Source organism: Cryptomeria japonica, chromosome 5 (genome assembly GCF_030272615.1).
Source record: "Cryptomeria japonica chromosome 5, Sugi_1.0, whole genome shotgun sequence".
NCBI lineage: Eukaryota > Viridiplantae > Streptophyta > Pinopsida > Cupressales > Cupressaceae > Cryptomeria > Cryptomeria japonica.
Window position 1 is genome coordinate 698523055 of NC_081409.1, and position 17488 is coordinate 698540542.

General features: G+C 36.8%; 1 protein-coding gene across 1 annotated transcript; it reads left to right on the forward strand.

Moving 5' to 3' along the window:
* Positions 1–267: 267 nt before the first annotated feature.
* Positions 268–17253, forward strand: LOC131070654 (ER membrane protein complex subunit 7 homolog). The gene is made up of 7 exons (XM_058006234.2): positions 268–545; positions 3440–3483; positions 3650–3758; positions 5451–5514; positions 16464–16580; positions 16709–16817; positions 16902–17253. The coding sequence occupies exons 1-7, from the start codon at positions 448–450 to the stop codon at positions 16988–16990; spliced, it is 630 nt and encodes a 209-aa protein (XP_057862217.2). The 5' UTR covers positions 268–447; the 3' UTR covers positions 16991–17253.
* The last annotated feature ends 235 nt before the right edge of the window (positions 17254–17488 follow it).

The window sequence follows — 17488 nt, forward strand, 5'->3', positions numbered from 1 at the left end:
TTTAATTTTATTTTTATTATTTTATTTAAGTAGGTTCAATTTTCTAATTTTCTATTAGTTATAATTTTTAAAATTGAATTTATCTTTCAACTATTAAGTTTACAAATTGTAAAATAATGACAATAAGAATATAAATTTTTATTAATTAATTATTATTTTAGTTTAATATCAAAATATATCAATTGACAATGCAATATCAAATTACTAATCTCACCTACTCTTAACTCTACATACATATCCTAACTCTAGAACTTCCTAATTTGCATTCATTTAATTAGCCTAGATTAACATTACAATTACCCTACCTAAATTTAGGGATAAAGTCCAAAATCGTCGGAGTCAACAAAGTCTGTAATTGTACAGACCTGGGTTTGGAGGAGGTCCCGGGATCGCATTCCACTAGCACAAACCCTGGTCTGTAAAAATAAATTTCTCCCTAAGGAGACGATGATGACGAAGTACAACAAATTTCTGAATTTCTATGTGGTTATCTTGGCTTTCACTTCCCTTCTGTTTGATTCCGCTTCTGCTGTTTCGTCCGACAGGTAAATTATTTGTTTTGATCTTTAATTTGAATCCCAAGGAATTTTATTTTGATCATGTTAGTTTCTAATTTTAGAACTATCATGTTTGGATTGTGAATTCTGATGAGATACAATCGCTACGGTAGTATATAATTTTGTTTAATTGCTTAAACCACGGTCTAAAGATTCGTAAGGATCAATTATTGAGTGAGAAAATCGAGAAAAAATTCTGGTAATTTATTTGCATCAACTCCAAATCTGATTTGTAGTATTTCAGTAGTCCGATATCGCTCTGTTGGAGTTATTGGTCTCCTTATTGTAGTGAGGGTATTTCGAACCTGGATCACAACATTGACACCGTTTCAATTAGAGTGCAACCTTTTGAAACAGGTGATGGTGATTAGCCTTCTAACATCAACTCGTTAGCTATCCAGGAAATTAATTTAAATTTTCTTCTGTAGTCTTCGGTATTTTGATATCCCCTGCTGGAATTATTGGCCACCTTATTGCATTGAGGTATGGAAATTTAAAAAACCTTGGTCATGATGTAGACGACTTTACTGTTACACGTTAACGTCTTAGATCAGATGCTTAGAAAGCTAAGGAATAGCATTCTGATGTAAATACTAAAAATAAATATTTCAACATTCAACATAAAATTTGCCCTTTAGTCTTTTAGTAGTTTGATTTCTCCAGCTGGAGGAATGGGCTTATTGATTACAGCAAGGGTATTAAAAACCTGGGCCATGACGTAGACCACTTTACCATTACACAGCAATCTCTTGTATCAGACGTTGACTATTGTCTTTCTGATGAAAGAAGTCAAAAATAAATGTTGAAACAATCAACTTAAATTTTTCTTTAGTCTTCACTCTTCAGTAGTTTGATATCCCCTGCTGAAGTTATGGGCTGCCTTATGAACGCCGTCTATCTAGATGGCTAATGGGACTATCTAGATATTGACCGGGCGAGAAAGGAGTGAGTAACGAGTGGATGATCCATCCATTCCAAGGATAGGGCTTGGTGGAGTTGGGGTATTAAAAACCTGGATCACAACCCAGACAGACCCCTTTGCTGTTACATGACAAGATATTGGACTGGATGTTGACAATTAGTTTTCTGACAAAAAATCTCCAAAATGAATGTTCAAGCTTAAGTGCTTTGGTTTTCACTTTTCTCCTGCTGGTGTAATGTGATGCGTTACCATTGCTAGAACTTAGAAGGTTTTGAACCTGGATCACATTCTCATGAGTGCTTTCTCATACTATTGCAAAGATAATAGGAAAAGGTACTCTTAGCCTGGATCATGGAAAAATAAAAACTGAAAATGTTCTATTTGTTGAAGGGTTGAAGCATAATCTTCTAAGGGTGAGCCAAATGTGTGACCAAGGACCCATACTCACATTTCAGCGGAGGGATGTGAAATCAAGAAGAAAGGAAAGTTTATTGCAGATGTGAGTAGAACATCCAATTGCCTATACATTCTTAGTGAAATCAAAGATGAAAAATGCTATATGGGGTAAGAAGATGAGAGTTGGTTATGGCACAGAAGGATGGGGCACACAGACTTTGACAATCTTGTTAAAAACAACAATAAGCTGGCAGTGAGAAACATGCCAAAGATTTCAAAGCCTTCAAATATGAAATATTTCTAAGGTTTTAAAGCACTGATTTAAACAGCTCAGATTGCTGAATTATTGCTAGAATTCTCATCGTTAGCAAATATCTGAGTAACAGCAGCACACAGTCCATTTCAATGAATTCACCCCGTACATTAGCAAGTTTGTAGTCATAAGACAACGCAGAGCAGTAGAATAATCTGCAGAAAACAATTTGAATTGAATTTTCTGATGTATATATGAGTTCATAACTCTTATGATTTCGCTGTTACGCTGTCCTTTATATCAGAGAAATCTTGCTAAGGTTCAGCGTCTTAACTGAAATCAATTGAGGTGTCATACATACCTTCATTGTCCCTTGCTTGGAAACCTTAACAGGGTGATTGGGTTAAGTACATTGATGCCCTTGAAAGTTGCAAGGGATCAAGTGCTAGTCAGATCAGAGACCTTGCTGATTTGCTAAGCCCTTATGGTCTCTTTAATGCTGATGAGGCCCAACAACTGGATATTTCTGTTCTGTATGTACTGCTGGGAAATAATGGACACTGAAGGGTCAATTTCCAGGTGGCCGCACCTCAGACAGGGTTAGATCTGTACCTCCAGTACCATCTTGTGAAGGTGGCTCGTTTGATCCTTGGAGTGTCTTCAAGCTCTGGCAACTGGGCTCCAATCTACTCATTGGAATCAGGTCCGTAACAACCCAAGAAACTGAGAATTTAGCTAATCTGCAAGTCTGAAAATCCTCTAAATCCAGTTGATGACAAGCACACCTGGTAAGAGATACTTTGCAAGGTTAAACAAGGGTTTCAGATCAGAGCAAAATCGCAGACATGTGAGGAAATCAGCAGGACAAGGTTAGGGTTTTCCTCCTAACCTTAGAAGGTAGCTAGGGTTTTCATCCCAGCTAACACCCTTAGGGAGATTTCCCAAAATCATGCCAATTTTCAGATGATTTTGCCCAACCAGAAGATCAATACTTATACATGTTTGTTTTAACACTAGATTCCAAAGTTTTCTCCTGAAAGGGTTTCCAACTTTCCACACAAAACTTGTGTTCTTTTTTTCTTAATTGTTGATATTGTGGAGTTGATTTTATTGTGGTTGTTAATTTGGAAAAGTTAAAAGGATTGTCTTATACTGACTCGCCCCCCCTGAGTGTAAGCTTGTGCTCATAAAATATCATCTTAAGTCTGATCTATTATGGCTTTTTAGTTTTTTGCAATAATGAAGTGATTATTTAGCTTCAGCATTGTGGTTACAGCGATAATCTGAGATTTTTGTGGTTGTTTTTGGCAGAAACACAGATGGCTACACAGTTATTGGTAGAGTGAAAACAGAAGGTACATTATTAGATGAAGGATTTCTAGTATCGTTCTTTTCCTAACTCGTGCCCTTTCTCCTCCAGCCTTAAGAGATAATGCAATGTATTATTGGCTTTCACTTTCAGTTATCTTCAATAGCCATAATCTATGGGTTTTTGACAAATCTTGTTATTGCCTTCTACAGCCCTTGGAGGGAAAGGACATGGATTTCCCAGCAAAACTGCAAATATAAAGGTCATATTGAATGGTGGAGAGACTGTTTCTTTCATCAGACCAGATGGCTATTTCTCTTTGTATCCTTTAAACACTCGGGAGCATTTGTAGCCTCTATTACATATGTTTTTGGATTCTAAAGTCCAAGAGATTTGAACTGTCAGTTGTTTTATTTATTTTTGTGAAGATTCTGAAGATGGGTTTTTCGTTGTTTCTTTTTAAAGCTATTATGCTACATTTTCTAGATTAGTTATATTTTAGGACTGTTATTACATTTTTCATATAATTGAATATTCCATTTTCCTTCTTTCACAAGAGCTTATTTTAAATAATGTGATCAGATGTTCCTCCTATTCAAAATCAATATTGGGAAATACTTCTTGTTTCTTTTTAAGAAACTTGACTCATGCACATTACTGATCTAGTTGCATCCTAAAAAAATGAAACGAAATGCTAGAAATAATGAAGCCGATATGTATGCTCCACAAAAGAGATATATAGTTACTTGGTACAGGCTCATAAGGCTCACTGAAACTAGAGCTTAAAACTTTAACAATTTAAATAACCAGAACGATATTAGAGATTGTACATTAATAATAAACAAGAGTACGTTGCAAAATATGAAACAATCTTCTCATAGTTTGGTGGTTATATGAAATGTTTTTTCATGCAGTGATATCCAAACTTTGGCATCTCAACACATCACATGTTTGAATTTTTTATATGTTCATAGATATATTAGAAAAATATCTAAAAGAGGTAGGAAGGATGCATGGGGACCAATCACAGCAAAGGGACCATTACAGTATTAGTATATGCTGATGATATTGTCTTCCGTACTAAACATGTTATTGATCTAAAAGAACAAATAAGAGCCCTTCAAACATTCTGATGGTGAATGTTGATTAAAGCAAAATCATGACAATAGAATCTTAAATAACAGCTTTATCCTATAGTAGTTGTAGCCAAACTTTGGCATCTCAACACAACTCAAATTTGAATTTTTAAAATATTCATAGATATATAATATCTAAAAGAGGTAGGCTGTATGGGAACTAATTGCATCAAATGGATCAATGTACTATTACTATACGCAACAATGATGTTGCTCTATGTACTAAACACCTTATTGATGTAAAAGAATAATCAAGGGTCCTTCAAACATTTTGCAACGAGTGTGGTTTGATGGTAAATGTTGATTGAAGCAAAATCATGTCAGTAGAATCTAAAAGAACAGCTTTATCCTATACTTCCATTTAATAGCAACAGACAAGAGTTAATTAATTCATATTAATGTGTAGGAATTGATCTTAATCATAAACTGATTTGAAGCCTTTGTATTAAAAACAATTGTACTTTGGAATTGGGAAAAAAGAACTTTAATCTATATTTTTAGTAACAGTGATTGTCCCCTATGATTGAAAAGTGTGAAGCAGAAGCATATATTGAACAAAATTAAACAAAATTAAGTAAACAAAAAAATAGCATATCATTGTTGACTTCAAAATTAAAAGTAATGCATCCTACCTTATTCTTGTCATGGAGTTTGGTATGCTACTCATTGAAAGAAAAGCCTGTTTATGTGACACACAGACCAAATTGCAGATGCTAATTTACATGAGAGGTCAAATGATTTTATTGTCCTGATATACTTGATGTTACAACTGTCATGTTTATATCCCTCTGGTAGCCTTGTTGATTTGATTGTAATATTAATCAAATGATTATCTTGTAATTGTTGGACAATTATTTCCTTAATTGTGATGTAAAAGCTATGATGTGCCAGCTGGAACTCATCTGATTGAAGTGGTTGCAATGGGCTATTTCTTCTCTCCGGTAAGCTTTGTTTCTTCTCATCGGACAAAAGTATTGCATGATTTGGTTAGAACAAGATTTTAAAAAGCGGTTACTTCTTGTTTGTTTTATCTTCCTAGCAAAGGAAGTGACAATCACTTGACACTATTTTTTTTTTGAGTCAGCGTCTTTTTGGTGAAAAATTAATTGAAAAAATGCACCAACTCTACTTATTGATCCTTTTTGCAATTAGCATTCCATGAGTTGGGTTGTAACTAAATAGGTCTAATGAGTGGTACCAAGGATTTCTGTAAGAATACATTCATTGTGTGTTTTCCAAATTTGATTAATAATTAAGTTTACAGTTTTGAAATAAATAAGGTTCAAAATATCTAAATGATGTATATCTTGCAGATGACATGTGGCATACTAATGTAGTTACCCTTAGCCCATGGTATAATTGGAGATATCTACTCCAGTTTGTAGGCTTCATCTGCATCCTAGAATAGGAGAGGGAGGTTTCTCCTTGTGTTTTTGTTTTTGTTGATGTCTGATTTGGAGGATGAGTTAGTAAAAAGAATTATAGTTGGTTATTGATTTCAATTTTTTAAGTTACTGTTTTTTAGCAGATGATACCAGGGAAAGATGGGTATATCTGTTTGGTGAGCCGTAATCAGGGTAGATACTCTACACACTGCTCCTCAACAATGCATTCCCTACTACAAAGCTCTTCATAGACACCTCCAAAACAATGTTAAGTGCAAGAAACTAATACCATTAGTATTGCAGCATCATCTGCAGTACAGAATCACTGAAACATGGAAACAACAAAAGGAAACAAACACACAAAGTCTGAGAACATGAGCTTCCTTGGAGAAACCCTTGGAATTATGAAAACTCCTGTAAGAGTGAGCTAGAAGCCCCTTAAGCCACCATGTATCTGTCTGGTACATTGTAGTAGATGGACAAAATGTCTATACAGGCCATCAACAAGTTACTTGACCTTCAAAACCGTACTGTGGTTGGTCTTGCCTTTAAACCTCTGGTTGTAACCTGCAAACAAAGCTCTTACAAAAACGATCAACAATATAGCTAAACTTTGCACATGCTGTGCAACTGTTTATTATAGACCTTGAATGTCCGCAGAGGCTCTCAAAACACATTTTCCAATGCATGGAAGGTGAAATGAACCAAACAAACCCTTCATATTCCAAGCTCTGTATAGCCTGTAGTGAATTTGCTGCTTTTCCTAGGGGCAGTCTATGCATTGACTATGGTAGATGACACATACGTTGTAGTAGATGATGATTCCTCCCCTTGTGACAAGTGGCAAACATGCCAAAAATGAAAAACCATCTAGTTTTGAGGCCTGCACACAAGTCTTTCGTCTTCCTCAAGATGTTCCAGACCATCACAAGTCTACAACTGACTTATACACAAGCTCCTGAAGCTTCGAAACTGACAAAACGCAACCTCATTGAAGGTATCCTTGAATTGGCTTTCCAGCCAATAGTGAATAAATAAAATGATCATATGAACTGACGTGTTTTCACAAATCATACCTACCTAAAAGGGAGGCTTTTGGTCCCCAAAAGCTCAGGTTCTCTTTAGGCAAGGGAATTTTTATTCCTCTTCCGGGTCAGAACTAGTAAGGGATCTTACATCCTCCTTCACATAACACTTTACTTTACTTGTGAGTTAGCCCTTCAAGCCAATCAGGCAAGTCTTAAAATTCTACAACTGTCTCTTTCTTTCTTTTGGAGAATCATGTCTTGTCTAGTTCTTCCAAAACTGCTGGTGAAAGATTCTCAATTGAAGGCAATAACACATGTTCCTCACCATCCAACCTGGAGGGTTCAAACAAATGCAAGTTTTTTTACTTTCACCATTAAGTAACTCCTCATATGATGTGGCAAATCAAGGTAGAAGGTATTCTTCACTATCTTGCTTTAGAATGAGAAATGGACCATACCTGAGAGGTTTCAACTTCCTTGCTTCCCCTTGGAGTCTTTCTTGATCCAAGCACTACCATACTTTGTCTCTTTCCTTGAACTTGCATTTAACGTAGTGTTGATCATGCCTCTTCTTGTATTTGTCTTGACTCTCTTTCAGTTTTTCTTGTACATGCGAATGTATTTGCCAGATACATTCTATGAACTTTGCAGCCTTTTTCATCTCCAAGTCTCTATATTTCTCATCCTCATGCTACTGCGCTGCTGCAATATCTAAAGGACTAGGTGGCAAGTAACCAAAACATAAATCAACTGGCAATAAATTTGTAGAACTTTGTATAACCCTGTTACAGGAAACTTCAATGTAAACAATGTTCTCATCACATGTCTTTGGATGCTTCTCATTGTACCTTCTAAGCAGCTGTATCAATATTCTTTAATGACTATGTTTTGCCCATCTGTTTGAGGATGGAATGTAGTGTACTTCTTCAATTGGGTATTCATCTTATCCTGCAAGGCACACCAAAACTTGTCAGGGAATCTTGAGTCTCTATGTGATACAATGCTTTCAGGCAAACCAAAATAAACCGCACATGTACATAAAACAAATCAGGTGCATCCTTATCTGAGAGTGTCTTCTTGCATGGACTAAGAATACACATCTTGCTAAAATGATCAACCACTACAAAAAGATAATCATGCTGCTAGTTTGACATGGGTGACCCTCCAACAGAGCACATAGAAATTGGTTTGCTCACATTTCACAACTTGCAAATTTTGAGATATCTACTTGACTGTAAGGCCAAGGCTCAAAACACATACTGCTAAGGTTTGAAATGGTCTTGGTGACTCCAAAATGTGCACCTAACCTGGAGCCATGAGCTTTTCTCAAAAACAATCATCTCCCTTGCTTCAGTACACACAACTTACCTAGTCTTACCATGTGAAAATCAGTTTTAGTAGCAAAATAGCCTATTTTACCGTTTATCACTTGCATAAACAACTCTCCAAAGTCTTCATCATGCTCATAATATTGTATTCATTGCATTGGTAAAGGGTTCATGTATAGAAAGTGTGCATACTGCTGTCATCAATGGCAGCCTAGACAACATGCCTGCCAGCTTCTTTGCGGCAACCCTATTATACTTTGTAACCAAATGAAACTGCTGCTAAAGTTTGCTGAAGTTTGGACATTGCATGCAAGTATTGAAGTAGTTGGTAGTTTGTATGCACAATAGTCTCTTTTTCTATCAAGTAGTTTTTCAGCTTATTCACTGCTTGCAGCATTCAGAGAGCTCCTCGTTATAAATGCAATACCCAAGGACTGAACCATGGAACATCTCAGAATGATAACACATTGGCTTACCTCCTTGCATAATGACAACCTCATAGCTTATAATGACTTGCATCTCTCCACACCTTGAATGGTTGTTGCAAATTGGGTAACACTAACACAGGTGCATGGATTATTCTATTTTTCAACTCTTCAGACACCTTTTCTGCTTTATCAAACTACCACCCCAAAATTCCTTGATTTGGACATTTGTCGACTTAGGCCACTTCACTATGGCCTCCACCTTTGCCTGGTCTATCCATATCACACCAGCTCCTACCACTTGTCCAAGATATATGTAATGTCCCCACTTGGGATTTCCCTTAATTTAAACCTGAGACATCCATTCTAACCTCAAATTAGAATAGTAATATATTAATAAATATAATTTTATCAGAATTAGATATATTTTACTATAAAATTCTGACATTAATTCGAATAATGGAACTTATCTTGATCAACTTTTTGGATTTTGACATTGGAGGATATGTTATGACTGATAGAGTTAGTTCGATACCAACAGTTCTTAAGGTGTCATTCATTGATATGAGTATGCAATTTGTGTCTATGACTGATTTTGTAATGGTGGTTTGTGTTATAGTTCTTTGTCACTATGCTATGTATATACTGTCATCCCTGACACCAGTCCACGTATTCATGCGATCTAGTTTACTGACTTTGTGCATGTAGAATCACCCAACTGGGCAATGATGGTGGTGTTCTTCCAACTTTCTATCCGTAAGTATATATAACCAATTTATGCCAAAATGTGAATGAACAACTCAGCTCATCCCATGCATACCACCAAGAACAAAGATGTTACTGCTTGTAACTTAATAACAGTTATGATCTTATCAATCCATGGTGATGTTATTGGATGCTTTGATTCCTTTCCTTTATATCTCTCAATGTGAGGGAGAGGTCACACCTCTTCATCATGTATACCCTTTGGCAAGAGACACACTCTTTCACCATTAGCACCCTTTGAAATAGTGCAACTCTTCATTATTTCTGCCCTTTGAAAGGGACACGACCTCTCATAATCAGATCTACACTTATTATTTAAATCAGATCTGCACTTATTATTTAAATCAGATCCGCACTTCTCATTTCCCAATTATTCCCCCTCTCAAATGAGGTTCTGTTCTCCCTTTTATATCTCATTGTTGAGGAAGTCACAACTTTTCCTTTCATGTCTTTTGACTTTTCATTAACTTAATTAATTTTTAATTAATCATATTTAATTATATTATTTTATATTTTAATTTAATTTTAAATATTTTAATTTTATTATTATCATTTATTATTAAATTGTATTTCAAAGTGGGGACATTACAATATACCAATGCCGATTGAGCAAACTCACACTTTTTTCCATTTAAAAGCAGCTTATGCCCTGTAAACAGTAATGCAATTATCAATGGGTGGATGTAATACCTTGCTCATGATTCCCATGAAAGTTGCAGGGCATTGCATAACCCAAATGGAAGCGCTACCCACTCAAAAAGACACTGTCTTGTCTTGAATGTGGTTTTCCATATGTCATCTGTAATTTGCACCTGGTGATATCTCTACTTAAGATCTTACTTTGAGGAGATATCTAGCTTGCTGAAACTAATTGAAAAGCTCATCAATATTGTGCAGCAGATACCCATCCCTGACTGTTATCCTATTTACCACTCTTTAGTCTATGCATATGCAGAATGTTCTATCTTTATTCAGCACCATCACAGTGGAAGTACCACAAAGGGAGGTGCTAGATCTGATTACACCGCACTCTGATAGTTCTCAGTTGGTCCTTGACCTCGCCAGTCTTCAAAATTCTTTGATGATATAGGCCTATATTTGGAAGTGCACAATTGCATTGCAATCAGATTTTGTGCTCAATTGGCCTGTGTAGGGGCAGCCATTTGGCTCTTCAAAGAGCTTACTGAACTGTTGTAGCTGATCTTTCCCCCTTCTTTTCTTTGCTGCTTTGTAATCCATTCATAGACTTAAGGTTAGCTGCTTGCTCAATTTGTTTGCCAGACTACTTGCTATTTGCATTGATTAACTACCTTACTCGGTTTGTACTAGCTGTAGAAACCTTGGATTTACCCTCATATAACTTGATTGTGAGTTCTCACATCCTTTGGTCATCCTATACTAGTTTTTTTTTTCCTATCAAATATTGAATACCTCTCGTAGATGTAAGGGCTTCTAAATACTATTCCACAAGTATCCAATGGAATGACATTAGCTATTACCTCATCCTTGTAGTCCACAGTGAGACTAAACTTAATTGCACATTGGGTGTTGAGTAAGCTTTTGACCCATTGTTACAACAAGCTGAAAGATGTGTAAGAGCATCTGACATTGTAAGTACATAAGAGATTCTATGACATGCATAAGAGAATTTAAGAGGGTAGCTACAAAGTGGACCAAGAGTCTTGACTAAATTTATGACAGTAAATGATGTATGCCATAAAGCATCTTGCTAAAGGTGGAATATGACCAAATGGGGCACCCAAGTTAGTGGGTTGACTTTGACAGCATAATATGTGCGAGAGAATATTCTATTTTTAGTCTAAGGTGCAAACTTGGACATGGGTGCTGGAATTTGTGCCTTATAAATGTGGGAGCCGTACCTGTCTTGTTGGAACATTGTTTTCTTGAAACAATTTTTTGGTTTTTGTTTGGTTGTTGCCTATTTAGTTGGGCGCTTGGGTTGAGAAGGATAGGAATTTTTCATTTGAGGTATGCTGTTGGATTTTTTCTAGAAGAGCAGGATGATATTCTCCATGCTTAGGCAAGAGCTTAGAAGTGTAATATAACTGTTATGCTTGCTGAATAGTGTTGATTGTAACTAGGTAGGATGCGGATTCCAATTGCCTTAAGGCAACATTGGAATCTGCCAAGGGCTGGGCCCTTCTCTCCCCTCTCACACTCCACTCTAAGGGAAACGTGTTCCCTCTAATAGGGCCGACCCTATAACCCAAAGGATATATCTCACAAAACGGATAAAAAGAAATAAAAAGAATTGGCACCAATTTAGTCCAAGCCGACCTCAAATAGGTCCCTTGCCACATACAAATAAAGAACAACTTGACCTCATTAATCATCTCATATCTTCCTTCACAAATGCAGAATTAGCTCTGAAGTTGAATGCGAATTTCCAGTAGAAATTAGTCAGTTATCTGCTGTGCATGAATGCGAATTTCCAGTAGAAATTAGTCAGTTATCTGCTGTGCATGAATGCGAACTACATCTGCTGCCAAGGTGTAAACATTAGGTGTGGATATCTCCATTGAAAGGTGCGAACTGCTGTCAAGAATAAGGTGTCAAAAGTGCAGACCAGGTTGCAGTTTGATGAAAACAAAAGTGTAGATCTGAGGTGCAGACCTGATACTGATTAGCCATCTACATCAGCCCTAAGTGTTGTAATCAGAATATCGTGTATAATTCATAATCAGATCTGAGGATCTTTTCTTGCTGGGTTTTTCCTCCTAGGAGGTTTTCCCAGGGTAATGTTGTCTTGTCTCATTTTTATCTATTTTGTTTGCTTTCTGTAATTCACTAAGTTGAAAAATCTAACAGAAAATAATCTAATTCTAGTTACTAAATCTGTTTTCTGAGTTTATTGTTAATCTGAAAGTAACAAATAGTACATTGTTTCTATGCTTTCGAGGGTGGGTTTTTTTACTTGAAAGGGTTTCTCCCACATACATTCGTGTCCCTTCTCTTTTATCTATGCTTGTTTTTTTCTTCTCTTGTTCTTGTATTGAAAGTGACATTTTACATGCTGTTATTTTGTTGAGATTTTCTTCGATCTGAGTTTTGCCTGTCTTTCCTCTAAGGGCTAATGTGGGAAATAAGTTTGTATCTACATTCTGCTTTATGGGCATAGTTTGTGTGCACTTGTATCAATCTTTTTGTCTGGTAAATCTTATGGTAGTGGAGGTACACACTGTTGTCTTCCTAATATCACCTATGTATTTTGTATGCACTCTCTCCATCACGGATTTGACAAGTTGAACTTCTTACAAAACTTGGTTGTGTATTCTTGCACACTCTGGCCTTGTTTTTGGCAGTAGAATCGCTGTTGATGGAGCTCTCCTCTTCATAGCATATGGGTTAGAATTTGTTTCTTTAACAATTCTCTAAACTTCTTCCATTAAGATATTGATGGGATAACTCTCATTTGCAAAGAGGGAGTATGAATGTGGTACCATGTGAGTGCATGACCAAAGGGATTAAAATGAGTAAAAGAGATTGATCGCTCCATTTCTAGTTTGTCTGTATTTCTCTTGCCTCAGCCTTGAAATGAACATCACTTCCATTTTTAAATGACTTCACATTCATATTCAGATTTCTTGCGCTACTCCCCACAGTCTTGCACTGTTTCTGTACCCAACTTCTAGGTGGCGACATGTAGAATACTTTTAAGCATGCCAATCTTGGAAATGAATGCAACGTCCCCTTCCAACTTCCTAAATCTCTCGTCTCCATCATCCATGTCTGGTTTTCTCTCCCTCTCTATTCTTCTCTGCGCTTTTACCCACTCTTGAGTCTCTAGCACCGATCTCAGGTCCAAATCCTATAATTCATCAGCCCCACTAGACCTAGTAATGGGCATAACCTTGGTGATTCACTAACGATTAAAATACCAATTGATAATAGGTATATTGGTACCAACTTAATCTACAAAGAGGGGATATTCCTCACACTGGTCCTCAACAATGGATTCCCCTTCTACAAAGCTGATCTTAAACACCTCCAAACTAATGGTAAGTGCAAGAAATTAACACTAGGAGTATTGTGACATCATCCATAGTACAACGACACAAAAAATGGAAACAACGAAAAGAAACAAACATGCAAATTTTGAGAGCACAAGAGTTAACTTGGAGAAACCCTAGATGATAAAAGCTTTAATATGAGTGAGTGAGAAGCCTCTCAAGCTGCTATTCGTTGATTCAATATATTGTAGTTGATAGACAACATTTCTATACAGGCGTAAATAAATTACTTGACCTTTAAAACCCTACAATGATGTGTTCTGCCTTTAAACCCCTGACCCTTGGTGCCATAACCTGTAAATAGAGCTTACAAAGAGGATAAACAAGAGAGTAAACTTCACAAATGCCGTACAACAGTTTATTATTGACCTCCAATGTTTTTGGAGGCTTTCAAACACATTTTCCAATGCATAGGAGTTGAAATGAACTATCGAAAACATTCACATTATGCATGAAAGGTTTTACTGATCTGAAAGTAAGTCTAGAGGTGCAAGCCCTTAAGTTGTCTTGTTAGGCTTTACTGAGTGTAGCAATTTCATGATCAAGGCTGTTCATTATTTGTAGATTTGCTTGCCTGGTAGTTGCTTTGGTGATATGTTACTAGTTAGAAGATATTGATTTAACATGTTGCATATCCATATTGTGAAATCTGCTTCATTTTAATACCTTCTCTTCTTTCCTATTCTCTCTTCTCTTCTTAATAATCTGGCATAATGGGGTTCTTCAATTCTTTTAAACTTGAAAGGGATGTCAAAATTGTAGGCATGTTATAAGTCAAAGACATGTTTCTTCCATAAGGTTAGAGTTTTCTTTTGTAGGGTCTTTGTTCATATTTTACTCTAAAGTTCAATCCATCAAGGCAGATGAAAATATACAGACACGTGGCTCATATATTTAATGGAATGATGTTATATCATTTAATGCAAGATCGTCCATTATATCAAGACATATTAGACGTAAACAGCAGGGCTAGGCAAAGATTTAGAGGTGTCATAGTTTGGAACTTGTAGAGCTTCACTTATAAAAGAAGATACTGAATATTTGATAATTGTTTTAAGTACCTGTAAATGGTAAATGGGAGGAAACATGTTGGGTTATTACGGATGAGAAACATGTTGGGTTATTACGGATGATACTTTTCTGATTGGTAAGTATTCACTGGTATCTTTTCTGATTCAGTTGGGCATCCCAATTTAATTATTTGTGCCTGGTATAACTATCTCTTATCAGTTTCTACTGCTATTCACATGCCAGTATTAAGTAACATGCTTAAAATGTTAGCTGAAGTCGTTGCTTACAAGTAATCATGTTTGACTTGTCAGTTGTACTTTTCTTTAGTGGTGTACAGTGTAAATGTTGGCAAAGCACTAGGTTTAGTTCTCTTCAAATGGTACCATAGTTCCACGAAGACCCATCCCTCACCTAAAAAATTGACTTCTCCAAGTGTGGGACATTTTGGAGACTCGTGAACAGGGACAACCCTTCTGCCACCTCCCATTGCTACCTGCAGGTGGGGATATCCCCGAAACACCTCTGCTGAAGCAGGGGATTTTTTGGTCGCGTCCTCCTCAACAGGGGATGTTGGGAGGATGCCTTATGTCCATGGGATTACTAGGGGACGCCTTGGCATCCTTTGACTGTCCCAGGGGTGCCAGGGAGTCCCCACACTGTTACAGAGATTCTCTATGTCACGATCATGATTTTGATTTGTGTCAGAGCTTTGAAGAGGCAGACAACGCGATGGCATGTACAAATTGTTGACCTTGGAAGAAGCAGGAAATATTTACATGGTATTTGAGGCAAAATAGACTATTAAAACAGCTGTCATATTTATTTACTTAAGGGCAGTAGGGCACTTTTCTTTATCCTGATTTTAGGAAGTTGGTGATCAAATATCTCTTAATTCATACGTAATTGACACCTTGCGCTTAGTAGGGAGTAGAGGAAGTGGTGATGGTTTGGTCAAGGGGGATATCATCAAGTTGTCAAAAATGATAAAGTTTAAATATTTGAGAGATTTTGCTGTCTGCTGTATTAGTTTCTATAAGCAGAGAGGAAAACAAATAAAAAGATTCAAGAATGACAATATTTCAAGTCTTTAACTATACAGCCTTCATCATTGAGACTGGTCAGATTCCCCAGCTTCACCCATAAATGATAACTTTCAATGTTTGTGAGTTTTTGCTGACTGCTGTAAGGAATTGCAAAAAACAGAGAAGAAAACAAATAAAAATATTCAAGAATAACAATATTTCTTGTCTTCAACTGTGCAGCCCTCATCATTTAGACTGGTCAAATTCCCCAGCTTCACTGTTAGTTTTCTAAAGAATGAAGATTGGTCTAGAAATATTAAACAATGATGATTTGCTGTCGGTGAAACCATAGCAAATAAGTTATGAAAAATGGAATGTTCCATGAAGGCCAGCGTGGTCTTGAAGGCCCTAATTTGGGCCCAGCAGGGGTTGCATCTCTTAACCCCATCCTGTATCACAACAGGGAACTGCACTGGACTCTGCATGGAGTGCTGCCCTCTGACCCTGGTGGGGGATCTGCCCCAAACTGGGGTTGCATCTCTTAACCCCATCCTGTATCACAACAGGGAACTGCACTGGTCTCTGCATGGAGTGCTGCCCTCTGACCCTGGTGGGGGATCTGCCCCAAACTCCCACAAGGTGCTCTGCCCCTTGACCCTGCCAGGGGTTCTGGTCCCCAACCCCCGACCCTCACTGTGGTTATAGATGTATATCACTGCCAGCTGCCATCCCTGTCTTGCTGTCCCCTAGTGATCCAATTCTGAAACTCCATGGAACACTGTTAATTACATTTATAAAGTTGGTATTATTTTCTCACACTTTATGTCACTATAAGTACTTGGTGTAACTTCATAATCTTAGGACATGCTTGTATGGATTTACTTTGGTTTTTCAGGTTCGAATTGATGTCAGTGCCAGACTACATGGAAAGGTTCAAGCTGTGCAAACAGAAAATCGCAGGCTTCTGACTGAACTTGTACTGGAACCTTTGCGAGAGGACTACTACTTTGAGGTAGTTCCCGAAATTGCGCTGACTGTAGTTATGCCCTTGTTCAATTATGGCTAATAGATGGTATAGAAGAACATAAGATAATATATCTAAATTATATTGTTTTTCTAACATACTCTTTGCTTTTTCAGAAAAGGGAACCCTTTTCTATACTAAGCCTTCTTAAGAGCCCAATGGGTCTAATGGTGGGATTTATGGTAGTTGCTGTGTTTCTCTTGCCAAAGTTGATGGAAAACATCGGTAAGATCTTTATTTTTCTAACTATATTGTTGTTTTCAAATTCTGTATGCAAGAATATGCATTGATGTTTACTGTCTATGTCAGATCCGGAGGAAATGAAAAGGGCACAAGAAGAAATGAGGAACCAACCAGCTCCATCCTTCGCAAATTTGTTGCAAGGAAGGACAAGTTGATCAGCACTACATTACTAAAGCAAATGGCTAATCATTGAAATTTATTAGCCAAATATTTTGGGTGAGTTTGTAGACATTAATAGGGGCCAGATCGTAAGACTCCAGTGCTGCCACCTGTTAAAATGAGAATTAACTGATCCTGTACAGATATGGAAATTGACTGTTTGAAAAACATCAAATTTTTGCATCAATTCGTTCCCTAGTGTTAACTAATTTTTGAGGTTTTCATTAATAATAGTTGAATTATCTGGTGTTTATGTTTCTGGACACTGGCATATTTTATAATGTTTCATAGATATTATTTGTATGTTTTCTCAGTAGAGATGCTCTTAATTCATTGAAGTGGAGTTTTTTGGGTCAACAAGTGTGAAATGACACAATTCCGAGGATTGTCTTTGGTTGTGCCCTTAATACCCTATCATGTGCAAAAAAGCAACTACATTGTCAAAAAAAAATTGAATTTAAAAAATAATAAATGATCTGGCTATGGCCACACTA

Excerpts from the sequence above, each read along its gene's own strand:
- LOC131070654 (XM_058006234.2), top strand. The coding sequence starts at position 448 with ATGATGACGAAGTACAACAAATTTCTGAATTTCTATGTGGTTATCTTG. Across the intron at positions 546-3,439 it reads TCTGCTGTTTCGTCCGACAG|AAACACAGATGGCTACACAG; the intron begins GTAAATTATTTG and ends TGTTTTTGGCAG. Across the intron at positions 3,759-5,450 it reads CCAGATGGCTATTTCTCTTT|CTATGATGTGCCAGCTGGAA; the intron begins GTATCCTTTAAA and ends GTGATGTAAAAG.